Source organism: Argiope bruennichi, chromosome 10 (genome assembly GCF_947563725.1).
Source record: "Argiope bruennichi chromosome 10, qqArgBrue1.1, whole genome shotgun sequence".
Taxonomy (NCBI): domain Eukaryota; kingdom Metazoa; phylum Arthropoda; class Arachnida; order Araneae; family Araneidae; genus Argiope; species Argiope bruennichi.
Window position 1 is genome coordinate 63,442,280 of NC_079160.1, and position 15,021 is coordinate 63,457,300.

At 28.3% G+C, this 15,021-nt stretch overlaps 1 protein-coding gene across 1 annotated transcript in view; it reads right to left on the reverse strand.

Annotated features, from left to right (window-relative positions):
- The window catches only part of LOC129988222 (zinc finger protein AEBP2-like), a 268,585-nt gene extending 265,637 nt beyond the window's left edge, over positions 1–2,948 (reverse strand). The window contains exon 1 of the mRNA XM_056096388.1: positions 2,748–2,948. Coding sequence (XP_055952363.1) covers positions 2,748–2,941 — 194 coding nt within the window. The 5' untranslated portion in view covers positions 2,942–2,948. The remainder of the gene's footprint in view (positions 1–2,747) is intronic.
- Positions 2,949–15,021: the final 12,073 nt, after the last annotated feature.

Below are 15,021 nucleotides of genomic sequence, written 5' to 3' on the forward strand. Positions count from 1 at the left end.
CATTCGTTGTATAAAGAAAAATGACACACTAATCTCAAAATTTAATTTTGATGTGTACTTGAAATGATTATTTATATTTAACTTTATTATTTTTTAAACTTAACTGCGCGAACTTCTTAGAGAATTCATTTTCAATATTTCCTTTTTACAACTTTTCAACTTTCATTTTTATGCATATTTTGAAGCAAGTCTTCCACTTTCTTTGTTTCATTTCCCCTTATTTGATTGCACACCTTTATTTTAATCTTTTTTTTAATAACTCTCAGAAATTTTGGCATGATTATTTTGAAAAGCACTGCAAAATCTTTTTTACGGGAACAAAAAAAAAAAAAAGCTTTCATATTAGTTTTACATTAAAAGTCATAAAGCAATCATAGTATACAGAAAACAGAGATACACCAATTTTAAAAATTTATTATGAACACGTTAGTAAAAAGTTTATTTTTATTGAAATTAAGCACTCATGCTTTTTATTTATTCATTTATTTTTACGTAAATTTTCACTTGCTAATTTACCTTTTCCCTCTTCTTTTTACTTATCATTTACTAATCTTTATCTTATCATTTTGTACCGATAAATATACTGGTAAATAAACAAAACAATTTTGAACGTAAAATGTTGTCATAAGCATGAAGTACATTATTCTTGATAAATATAATTTTTCCAAGGAAAAATTGACGCCTATTATAAATTTAATCAGCGGCAATTCAAGTTGTTAGTTCAATTAACTACTATGTCTAGCTAAATAGGTCTGAATGTCCTCCTAATAATGAATTTGAAAGTGTTTGACATATATGAACAGAATGAATGTTTTATTGCAAACGATTTCTTTCCTGTGTGATAAAAATCGACATTTTTTTTAAAAAAAAAAAAGATAGTAGATGAAGAAATTTAATTAAAATTTTCTAAATAATTATTTCGCAATAATTAAGTTTAAATTTAATTAATTTGGGTGTATGTGTTTAGCTTTCATCTTTAAAGTCTCAGTGAAATTTCTTCTGCCGTTAAATATTGGGTGTTTTCTTAAGACGTCTGTCAGCAACAAAATCTATTAAGAAAGTCGTACTAATCAAAGATTTCAACGAAATTTTCAAAATAATTGTTTTACAATGATTTCGTTTTAATTTTTGATATCAGTTGCTGTTTTTTTTTTTTTTTTTTTGGTTAAGTTTCTGTCTAGATAATCTTACTAAAATTTTTTGAAGGAAATGGAATTATGGAAAGAATCAATTGGACAAAGTTTAAGTAGGTCTGATATAAGGAAAGTCAGAAAGCATTTAATATGTTTGAATTTAATTACTTATTGAGCAATTAAGTGATTTTCATTTTAATTAAAGAACTTTTTACAGATTTATTTAGTTTTGACGTATATTTAATTTCTCATTCTATGAATTCGAGCAAAAAGAAATGCAAGATCCTTTATTCATTGATGTATGCAAAGAATAAATAGGAAATAGAAAGAAATATAGAAAGGAAAGTTTTTATCATTGAATATAATCATGAAAAGAAAAATGGAAATTTTATTGTTTTAAATCCACCTAATAGCTTTTATGTAGGTATAATAATATGAGTAACGCATCCTTTCAATTTAATTTTTAAAATGCAATTTAAAATAATATATATTAAAATATAAGCAATAGTTCTAAAATACTATTTCTTTTTATGGAACAATAAAGTTGCTTAATTGTTGTTTTATTTAAATTTATAATAGTTTGGTTGATAGATTCGTTATTAAGGCAAGATATAATATGGTTCGATGATAGTCTTAAAAATTAGAATTCCTACTCTATAATCATAAATTTGAATACGATATTTCTTCAAAATATTTGGCAATTTCCGAGTGCAAAAATTACTAAATAATGATACATTCGATAAAAAAAAAAAAACTGTCTCGTCTTTTTAATCCTGATGCTGTTAAAACATTTTATAACGATTGGTCACCATATTATGTAACTTTTTTTTTCTTTCTTTTTTATTCTTACTTTTATTATGCTAGCGGTTAAAACATTTTTCAACAATGATCTTACATAGTGCCATATTCTTTTTTTAGTTATTTTTACTACTTTTACTATTTTTTTACTATTGTTAAAACGTTCTATCAGTATAAATAATTCATTTATATATCCGCTATTATTTCTTTAAATAAAAATAATAAACAGCAGAAACGAAATGAAAATATCCAGTCAGCGTTTCGCCAAAACAATTAAGAAGTGGAAATGTTTTATAATAAATAAATCACGCATTTTTTTAGGGAACAAAAGGAAACGAAATAAGCAAAAACTATTGGAATATCTCGTATCAGCTATATACTAACATATGTTTTAATTGTTTACATCGACACAGCACCGTATAAAATCATTCCAAATCTAAATATAGTAAGCGTAATAAAATTGTGTAATTGTTTCAAACAGAAAATATCTGTGATATAATAAAATCGAATATTTCATCGTTTTGCTGAAGACTAAACAGGACCTCTTAAAATCGAACAGATGGAACATCTTTTTCATATATTTTGTGATGCTTTTATTCTTTACATCCCACCCTTCTTGAAGTTTGTCACTTTTATTTCTGACAACATAAAAAGGAGGGTGGGAAACTGAATTTTTGACGCTGACGTAATAGCCAAACGATAATATCCCAGTGGAAGGCGATCCGTGAGGAGATGGACGCTACGAGTGGAGGAAAGAGGGGGTGTGTCGGGCAGGGGACGAACGATCAAAATAAAGTGTGCAAGGGGCACTCTCACCTCTCAGTAGATCCCGATCGGTCTATTCGTAGTGTCCTCCTGTGGCCGCACAAGGTGGTCAGGGGGTCACTAGAATCGGTTTTAATCCAGGTTTCTTTCTCCTGGTCATAGCCGAAAGGGGTGGTCGTCTCGCCACCGTTGCCGCTCTCCCGTTCCGCGTCAGGCTCCTCCAGCTCAGACCCGATGGTCGCCATCTTTAAATCGCACTCACGCTTCTGCTGGGCCGACAGCCAGCACCGATCGCCGGCCCACAAGGTTGCCGCAGTTTGGCGAGAAAGCGCACCGGCGCCAAAAGGAGCGCTTCCAGAGTGCCGAGGGTAGGAAAAGTTGCATAGACATCCGATAAGAAGACGCCAAGATTATAGTGTTGGACAAGCACGGAAATTCGGGTTAGAGACCTCCGTGTCTCGATTTGTAGGTTTGCTCAAAAATTCAGACAAGAAGAAAAATCGAATAAAACTTTATTTATGTTTACGTCGTTAGGAAAAATAATTTATTTGGAATAAAATTTGTTGTTAAAATGCTTTTTTTTGTCCATTGGAGTGGATTTCGCAGATCAGAATTTAAATCTGAAATTGAAGCGAAAATGATAAAACTTCATTAAATAAAGTTTTTTTCTTTTAATGCTGAAACCAAATATGTTTTCTAAAAATATGAGTATAGAAAATCTAATCTTCCAGCATCGAAATTTTATGGGCACTCTGATACATCCAAAATTCAGTTTTCAATTTACTTTCAAAAGGATTTGAATGACATAAGCAATATTTTGTTTTATTTCAGTCAATAAACGTATTTCTGAATATGGTTATGAAGTTTAAATTTTATACCGTCCTTTGATCGTATGAATTATATTCAGTAAAATAATCTTGACAATGTAGCGTTTCAATCTCCTGTTATCAAATATATAAAACTTTAAATATGATTATTTTAGGACAATCAACAATTTCATTCTTTTAGATTAATCAGCCTAAGGGCACTGATTGCAATATTTTTTACAGGATCGTCTTATTTTTATAGAATAAAAATATTCAAATTTTCATATTCAAATCAGTTTTAATCGCAAAAGAGTGGAACTTTTTAAAATTTAAAATTCTAATAACTGAAGAATATTTTATTAAATATGACTCATAGGATAATTTGTATAAAAATTTAAAATTCGTAATTCATTAGAACATTTATTTCATTCAAACTAAGTAAAATAAAATTATTTACTTTATTTCCGTTTTTTTATTAGATGTATATAACAATTATTAAAGTTTTTGAAATAAGTTTTTGAAATTTGCTATTAGACGCTGATTAAAATATTATATTATACAAAGTTTTCCTTAGATAAAACTGAATTATGGAATTACTAGCAAAAATATTTTTAAAGTCTGAGAAAACTTTTTCTTGTACTTATCTTGCAAGAAAATATAACTTTTTATATTTATTTCATTTCGTACAACACATGGTGAAAATTGCACGCTTTTAAGTTTAGTTTGCAGTAAGAGTCAATCTTTTAATTTGAGCTTTTGTTAACGTGATGGTAACATTTAATTTATAGGTTAAAACATTAGTGTCATTGGAAGGATTATTTTTTTGAGTTCTAGAATGAAGTAAAAATTATTTTAGTGCTATACTATTTTTAAATGTTTTCGCAGGAAAATGTCAAAATTTCACTTAATTTTTAATTAATTAAATTTCTAATAAAATTTTAAAAAATCATTCCAAGTTACACATTTCTATTCTACAAAGTATTATGCGCCAAGTTTGGTAATTCTATGTCAAACGATCTGGCTTGTAGAACTTCTTAATGATAAGTAAAGGGAAAGATAAAGATGGTATTATCAAATCGAAATGCTTTCAATTGTTATTACAATTACAGGTGAAGAATTCATTCTATTGTTTGCCTAAAAAAGAATTTGAATTGATCATTTCCTCGGTTGCTGTTCTGTTCGTTAATGGATTGAGTGTTATTTGTTTCTTTTAAATTATTTATTTAATATGATAAAGGAGGAAGTTCTTGAATGATCCACATATAATTATAGAATTTTTATGACTCAAAAAGGATTTAAACGATTTCTTATTAAAAATATTTTATTTAATTTATGCTAGAGTGAAACTATGGGACAAGGGGTGAGCTGTATTTGTTGTGTTCATGCTGTGAATTGAAAAAAATAGTCGGCATTCTTGTAATCTTGGTGCACCTTTGTAATCAGCGGCGTTTTGGGTATTTTGCTGCCCTAGACAATACACACTATTAGAACCCTCTTTTAACAAGATTTTCAATTTAGTTTCAAATTTCTACACTTTTTTAATAAACTTTTAAAAAAGTGTATTGATTAACATTTATTTTAGGTTAAAATGTTACTAGCCTAATTACCAAATTACGAATTTGTAAAAAGTCGCTATGCTCTAATTATAGAGATAATATTAACCCTTTTTCAGCAAAAGTGGACATGTTCCCATCTATTTCATCATGTGTTGATTTAGTATTATAGTATTTATGAAACTAAAGCGTTCACTTAAACATAAATTACTTGACTATCCCACAAATATGCGTTTTAATAACTGAACATGAAAATCAACGAGACTAGTCTTCCCAAAACTTTCTCGCATATTCTCTAATAAAGAAAGATCTTATCACCTTTTCTCAGCATAACATTCTGGATATTGGGTAAGGAAGTGAATATCGCGCAAGACATTGATGAACAATAATTAAGAAATATAGATAGTTGAGGTGAATTCATCGTTTTTAATGAATTTATCGCAAGAATAGGTATTTTGGGTATCTTTTTGCTGCCCGATCGACACCAAAATTTGACACGAAATTATAGTTATAGTCAGACCAAAAGATACCTAATTTTGTTGCTTTAAATTATTGCGTTTACATAAATGCGAAAGTAGGTTTACAGGCATGTAGACGGTCAATTGCTTGGAGAATTTGGATTAAAATTTGTTAAATATCTATATTTTATATTCTAAAATTTTGTACCAAATTTTATCTATCTATTTCGTTGCATTTTGCAGTTATTGAGCTCACTTGTACAAGAACAGCCAGACAAACAGAAATCCTCTGAATGAATTTCGTTCAAAATTTAATTTAAAAAATCTACAAATTTGTTTATAATTCTACATATCCAAAAATTTCATCCACCTTGCTCAAAACGCTTTTGAGCTGTCGTATTTACGGACAGATAGGCAAACATTATGCCAAAAATATGTTTTTTTCAGATCCAGAGAGTTCTGAGGCATGGACATTCGTCAAATCTGGAGCTCGCTTTTTTTTTAACGATTAAGATATTTATTCTATACTTTGTATAAGAGAAAGTAATAAAACCATATATTTTTATTACTTTCTCCATATATATATCGCAAACCATACATATCGCAAATATATTAAAAAAACAGTTTAAAGAAATTATTAACATGCTGTTAAATTAAAAATTCATTGAAATGTAACATGAAATTAACTAGTTTATAAAAAAAGAGGGGCTTCATAGTTAACACTACTCTAAGACAGCAAAATACCTGAATCTGTTTCTGTATACGCTCTTATGAGCCACTTTTTCTAACACTTGAATATATTTCCTAAGAGAAAAAAAAAATTGATAATTCTTTTATGTGTAGTAGCTTATAAATATTCAAAGGCCGTATTTCAGAAACCGATGTCTTAAAAATGTCAGATAATGACCTGAAAAGCGAAAAAGAAAAATTGTTTGAGATTACAAAGTTTTAAATAAAAGGAATCAATTATTTCATCTTTGAAAAAAACTTTCACGATGGGGAAAGGAAAAGCTGGTTATCGCTGGAAATGAGTTGTTATCGCTAGAAATGAGATAAGAAGACGCCAAGATTTTTATGCTTTTTTTCAATATCTTAGATAAGCATGGAAATTTGGATTACAGATCTCCTTGCTTTAAGTATGGAGCTCACATAATAAGTGAGATATAAAAACAAATTAAATAATTTTTTAAGGTCATGTAAGGAAGTGTGAATCTCTTTTTTTGTGCATGTTTTTCCACAATTTATTTACATATTTGTCTTTGTGTTGGGACAGATCTCATTGATTTTATTACGATATACTACAACATAAATGATTTAAAAAATTGAAATAATTCCAAATCGTTTTTTATTTAAATTTTTATTAGTTCTTTACTATATCGAGTACGAATCATACAAGAAGAAAGTGTCGTGGTCATTAAAAAAAATTATGTAGTGAATCACTTTTGTTGTTTATGTTTTGCCACAATTTGTTTACATGTAAGATGTTTTTTTACTTGTAGAACTGATATGATGAATGTTACGATATTCTACGACACGAATGATTAAAAAAATCGAAATAATTCAAAATCGTTAATTTATTAAAATTTTTATTTAATTTTTTCCTTTTTCGTGAACAAATCATGCAAAAAGAAAGCATTGTCGCCATTTAAAAAACCATGTAACGAAGAGAGTGAATCACTTTTGTTGTGTATGTTTTACCACAATTTGTTTACTAGTAAAATGTTTGCCTATGTGTTGAAAGAGATCTCACGGATATTGTGATATTCTAAGGTACGAGTGATTTAAGAAATCGAAATAATCCAGAATTATTTTATTTAAATTTTTATTAGTTCTTTATTTTCTCGTATAAGAATCATACAAAAGGAAAGAGTTGTAATCATTAAAAAAAATTCGACCTCTATGAATTAAATTAAGTCTCCTCTCCAGTAGTCCAAAGAAATAAATTTTCTACAGAATTAACAACAATTGAGAGTTTAAAAAAAACTGCTCAAAAATGAGGATGTATTGTTAAAAATCTAAAATTTTTGATTTTAAGATGGTATAAAATTTTTCCGGGATAATTTTTTTTGAAGATTTTGTAGGGAAAAAATATTTATTAAGAGCTCCTATTGTTGAATAATTGTTTCCTTATCTCACAAGAGCTTTTCGTTTATTGACTCCGTTTGATCGATTGACTATATATATGATGGCTTTTAAGTTTTATAAAGTCACAACATTGAAACAAATGAAAACTCGCTAATAAGATACGTTAATATAAAATAGAAATTTAAAAAAATAATGGTAAAATACACAAAAATTAAGATTAATTTTAATGCGTCTACTGAAATGATACAATTTTGAATTTTAAGGTAGTTTAAAAATCTTTCTTTTGGAATAATTTTTTGTAATATTTTTATAAGGAAGAAAAATAAAATTTAGTTTTTTTTAACTGATTTAAGATTTAATATACCTTTGAACTTCGTAAAATTGAAAATATTCTCTCTCTTGTCTAATGACAAGTATGCAAAATTTGGTTGAATTAGACCCGTTCTTTAAGCGGAGATGTGGAATATGTTTACATATATGCATACACTCATAAATGCATATACAACCACAATGACTTTTATTTATTTTAAAATTGCAATTTCTTTGTAAAAACCATGACATTGTTAGATACAGTTCGAAGGGGAATGCCGAAACCAAGGAGAAAAAAAAAAGACAGTATAAAGGTAATTTGAACCTTTATAATTTCTAGAGTGGAATTTTGTTGAGAAAGCACTTTTAGTTTCCAGCAAGTGGGAAATAAGATTCCGCGCAACTCAGAAGTTAAAGTGAAGCTTTAGTTCGAATAATTAGAAAAGGAATGATCACTTCTGTAACATGGATAAATTGAAATTTTTACACACACACAGACGCAATATAGAATATATAGTTATAGAAATGTGCTCTCCAAAAAATGATTTGATTTTCACCCATGGTCAGATACCGAAAGAAGGTATTTGAGCAACCATCATGAGTCCGTAATCACCTAACTCACCATTCTGCCATAAGTCATTTCACCTCACATAGGACTTGCACCAACTTCAATTACATGGAGAATAAAAAAAAAAAATCCATGAAATCCGTCATAGAAGAGGATCCTAAGTAGCTCTTCATAGTTCCGGTATGTCAATCAGCATTTTTTTCGTTATCCCCCAAATTCTGTGGGTATTTTTTTTTTTTTTTTTTGCTGTTGTTTCGTTTTAGTTGTTGTTTTCGATGTTTACTTGTAGTTAAAATCTTAAGTGTATATAATATCACACAAATCTCTTTGTGTTCTATAATAATACTCTGTAGCTTCAAGCTCGAAATTTATTTAATCGAACTATTTGTTGTATCGATCTTTTGTTTTGCAAGATATCGATTATGTTGATGTTTCCAGTATTTACTTTGAATTATATTTTTTCGCAGTTTTAGGGAAAAAAAACTTTTAAAAAGGAAATGTGCATTTAAATAAAGTTGCTCAATTATTGACTATCTGGATCCTAAAATTTCAAACAAATTTGTACGAAGGGGCCCACATTCTTCTCTCTGTCGTTACTAACTTATTACACATTTGTTTTCATTTAAAGTTTTTCAGCTCTACATCATTTAGCAGCAACAAAAGAGAAAATTAGAGCAGGTTAAAAAATCAGACAAAAATCAATTACAATCAAATCAAATCAAATCACGATGAGATCACAATAACAAATCAATCAAGTCAAAAATTAAGAAGTCGGTTAGAGCAGGTTAAAAAAATCAAAATCATTAACAAATTATTTCCATTTTGCATCATCATTACAGTTTATTTTGAAATGTCAGTTTGCTTTTTAATTTTGTATGGTGGCAGAGCCAATATTTAAAGTATTGTGATATTCAAAATATTTCTTTTCCTTTTGCCACTTAATGCAAACACTTTATTAAAAAAAAAAAAATTCCAGTACAATCGAATGCATTATTAAAGTGAAGCTCTCGATCATCGATTCTTGTAGAAACATGGTAACTTATGTACTTCTATGTATTATATATTATCACAGTACTTGGCAATTATAAATTATTTCCATTTTGCATCATCATTATAGTTTATTTATTTTGCATCATCATTATAGTTTATTTATTTTGCATCATCATTATAGTTAAAAATTTCCAGTACAATCGAATGCATTATTAAAGTGAAACTCTCGATCATCGATTCTTGTAGAAACATGGTAACTTATGTACTTCTATGTATTATATATTGTCACAGTACTTGGCAATTATAATTTATTTCCATTTTGCATCATCATTATAGTTTATTTATTTTGCATCATCATTATAGTTAAAAATTTGCAGTACAATCGATTATTATATATTGTCACAGTACTTGGCACTAACATACATATATGTTGCCTTCTTTAAACTAATCTGTTTAAATAGTCTTGAAAGTACAATTTTTATCTAAGATGCCACTAAAAGGCTTTGAGGCTCTCCCTCTCTCTCTCTCATGCACTCACAACACACATAATCTTTACTTGCCATGGATGTCGATTGAACACAGAATAATAATCATACATACTAAGGTAAAGTTTATTGAAAGCATCAACTAAAACATATCAACACAAAAACAAAAAATATTCCAGAGAAGAAAAAAAAGATTTTCTATTTTAAAGCGCATTAAAAAAAACTGTATTTTCAGAAATTTTATATATTCATTATTTTTACAATATTGCAGTTGTATCAAATGCATTTTTTTTTTAAATTTTTGTTTTGAAAAATGATATTTTTAATAATATTCTATTAATAGCAATAATTTTTATATTATTAAAAGCAATTAAATAAATAATTTTTGCAATTTAATAGTATGCAGTTTTAAGAAATATGAATTCCGTAATGTATTCTGGAATTTACGACGAAATTAAACTGCAGAGAAAAGGGATGGGGGAAGGGAAGCGAATTGAAAAAAAAAAAAAAAAAACACCGCCCACCTTGTCTTCGCGCTTGCGTAGTCACTCAACTTTTACTGACTCTCTGACCTCGTCAAACATGTATTCCTCCATTCACTTATAACACATTGCACTTTGTCGTCTGCATAAGCATCCAAAATAAAAACGAAGAATCCATTTATTTCTTTTTCTTTTGTTAAACAAGCCGCAAAGCGAGAATTTGATTCTCTTTTTTAGTGATTTTTTCTCTCTCTCTTTTTCGGACGGTTCATGGCTAATTAATGAAGCTAATGGACTGTAATTTGTTTTCCGACATTTTTGCAACGACTCAAAGCTCGGATTTTGTTCGAAGCAATGCGCTACTTGTTCTCAAAAAAAAGTTTTTTTTTTTCTTTTGTAAGCAGGTTTTGAGCATACAAAAGAGCTTCTTATTAACTTATTGACTGAGCTTGTCTTGGTTTTATTTATCGACAAACAATCTCAAATTTTTTTACTGGATGTTTTTATTTCTCCCCCAACACCAGTGCACTTTTCTTTTGTAACATTTAATAGACTAAGATTTAATCGTTTATTCAGGAAGAACGCCATTTCTTTCTGTATTAAATCTTTGCTTTTTTTATCATTTGAATACCAAACTTTAGAATTTGGCTAAATGGTTCCCTGGAACATGTTTTCCTTGGAATATTCAATTTGAAGCATTATGTAGAATTGAAATACTCGCCGCTAATACCATCCCCCCCCCTTTTTTTTGCATCATTGCTACATTATGTGCCAATTTTGAATGTGCAAGCTGTTATGCGTAAATAGTGAAATCCATTTTTATCAACCAGCGGAAGTGGTGTCCCCAAAACTTTCTCGCATACTCTCTAACAAAGATGTTATTCAAGTGAATGCCTTGCATGGGATTGGCGTACAGTAATTAGGAAGTATTATTCTTTAGCATGAATTTATCATTTTTACTGAATATGCTATGTGATGCTTGGCGAATGTTTTGGCGATTAATCCCTGGCATGCTGTCAAAAGTATCCCAAAATCGAATTTGGGTCTCAGGCGCATTTTTTTCAGCCGATTGAAATAAAAAAAATTCACATGAAACTACACTTAAAGTCTATACGTACAGACTACACAGACGTACTACAGACTACAGACGTACAGAAACTACACAGATGGTTAACCTCTAGTTGTAGTTCGTTTCAAATTTAATAGGTATCTACAATATTAATATTGGATTTATGTACTGAATGTTATCCATCTAGCTCTCTTCGTTTTAACTTTTGTTCAAAATTTGATAGATATCTACAAATTTGGTTTTAAGCCTGTACACCAAATTTCAGACGTCCAGCTGAAAACGTTTTTGAATTTTCTTTGTGGCAGACAGATGGACATTTTCAAAAATGTATTTTTCAAACTCAGGGAAGTCTAAAACGTAGAGATTCGTCAAAATTTCGAGTTCGAATTTTTTTTACGATTACTATACTTTCTCTATACTTCATGTACGAGAAAGTAAAAAGAGGTAATAAATATATAATACATGAAAAAAAATAATCAGAGTAGATTCTATCCTTGAATTGAAACATCGTAACATAATAATGTTTGAGGCTTGATTCGTTCATCTTTATTTCATTTTTTAAATAATGTTTAATGCTTTTTATTGTTTTAGTTATTGGATTTACAGTCAAATTCAGCTACCATATAGCAACGATAAGATGCACAAAATAAGTGCATTTAATATAATCTTAACGCTTGTGAGTGTAAATCTAGTAACTAAAACAATAAAAAAGTGTTAAAGCTGCTGAATAGTAAGAAAATATTATTGTTGCATAACGCAATATATTTTTTAAATTTATTAAAACTACAGATAACATTGAATGGAAATAAAATTAGTGCCACGTAAAAATATTGTAAAAAAAGTAAATATTGTAAAAGCTATAAAGGTGATTAAGCAAAGTATTAAGGCATTAAGTTGGTATTTAAGTATGGTAAAAGTGGTTTTTGTGCAATAATTTGGTCTAAAGTTGCAGAAGAAAAACGTTAATCCCTTAATTAATTTTAAATTAAAAATTTTAAGGGCTTTAATGAGCTTTAAATAAATTTTTTTTTTTGTATCGAAGACGTATTTTGGATGACATTTATCATAACATCGATTTTGTGATTTAGACGAGTTTCTTCCATAAGAGCGAAACCAAAATTTCACATAAAATTGCAGTTGTTATCACAAATTCGAATGATATTCGAAAAAAAAAAATTCTTGGTGAAAGCTTATAAGCCAGTTAACAGCTACTCTACACAGGCAATTGCTTTTGTATTGTGGTCATGTTACTCGGCTGCAAACCGCAACGTCTAGGTTCTATCTTCGCTCAATTCAATTCGCCACAACATAGTAATAACTTGTAAATAGTCATGAATTCGCATAGAACATAAAATTTGATACAAATCACAGTTGTACTAGCAATATAACATATCAAAATTCTATATATTTAAATCATTATACTTTTGAATTATAGTGTTTACATGCTTATGAAAGTGCAGACACACAAATTCCAAATTCTACATATCTACCTTTTATATGTTACTTAATTTTATCCATTTAGTTAGTTCTCTTCGTTTCCTAGTTATTGTGTTAACTTATATTCGAACAGATGGACAGATAGACTTCCTCAGAATGGATTTTGCTCAAAATGTGAAAGAAATCTACAAATTTGATGAAAACTTTATATATCAAATTTCATCTATTTAGATTAAAACATTTTTGAGTTATCGTATTCACAGACAGACAGACTTAATTAAAAAAATGGATTTTTCACACTCAGAGAGGTCTGAAAATAAGGAGATATATTCAAAATTTAGACATTTTTTTTTGATATTTTTTTTATCATTACACTACTTTGTCTTTGTATACCTCATATATGAGAAAATAAAAAGTAAAATATCTTATTTTATTTTTAATATATTATTAATGTAGCTAAACTCTAAATTAAATAATTTAAAAGCAAGGATTCTACCACTAAATCTTTTATTATCCATTGAATGCCACCCTATACCCTTTTGCTGTCAGAATCAGCACAATTTCTTAATTTATTAGATCTATAAATAGTAATAATGTCTTACTGCATAAGAAAGTAAGAAAAATGTAGACACATTTTAAATTACTCTAATTGTTATCCATGATTTTCATAAATTAAGAACTTCTGTATATTCCCTACAAAAGCACTGAAACTTAGACGGATGAAGGGATGTGAAAAAAAGGATGTATTTATTTTATCCATTATCTTCACAGGATGTGACTAATTCCTCGTTGAGTACCAAGTGATGATGAAAAATGACAGCCTGCTAACAACAGCCTTTGCTCAGGGTGGAAATATAAGAATGACTAATATCTGCGCGATAAATTATTCAGCGATGAGGATATTTGTCAAAATACACAACCTGCATCATTCTTGATGATAGACGTATAGCACTGTTCAAAACTCTTTTTTTTTTTTTTTTTTTTGTCTTTTTTTATCTAACTTATCGGTAAACAAAATTATCGACTTTTAACTCTTGATGAACAAAAATCTACCAAATATATGGCAGGGGCGTAGTTGCAGTTTTTGTTACCTAGGCGTCCTTTCGGTTTAAAAATAACATTGAAAAGGCTTTCTCAAACTATTGTATATGTATCGCTGAAGGTACATTATATTTGATGGTACAGTTTTTACACAAAATATGCTTTTTAAAAGTTTATTTAATTTTAAAATTGAATTATTGAAATTTCTTGTATGAAACAGATTCAGTCATCGCATTAGTCCTTAATAATAATAGAATTCAATATTTGAAATTATTGTAACCTACGAACTGCAAATCAAATATGTCCTGCGTCCGATACGTATGAGCCCCCGGGGACAAATAAAATTTTTTTTTTTGTACTCACACGAACAATTGAATGCGAAAAAAACAAAATAAAACAGATAATGTTATTTTGTTAGATTATTGGGAGAAATATTTTATAAAATAAGTATATATTAAAATTATTCCTTTTATAAATAGTTATTTAATAATATTAATTGATATCGACAATGTTATTAATATATTTGCATTATATGTATATATTTATGAAATACTTATTTTAGCCCTCTTACTAACAACAGTTTCGTATCTTTTTCATATTCATTGTACACTTCATGTTCGTTGGTTTACTAGGTAATTCCCATATTTACTACAATTTATAGAATATTTTTTTTTATCATAGTGTATAAATTTAATCTTTAAATATAATTGATTAACACAAATTTAAAACGCCTTGACATCTTTGATTATATATAAGTACTCAATTTAGGATGCAATGATCTTTAATTGGAAGAATATAATTTTATGATGCTGCATCTAAATTTAAAATATTAGATAGATACTGATATAGAGCACATAAAAAGAATTTTAAAAAATGACTCATTTTATTTGTCATGTAAAAATCAAAATCATTTTTTTCATTGGCAAATTTAAAATCAGTTTCGCGAGTTATTTCATGTTCAATAAACAAGCTTGCAAGACTTTTTAATTAAAAATTGGGCATAGATAATCTGAAATAATCATTAATCTTTAAAAAAATCTTA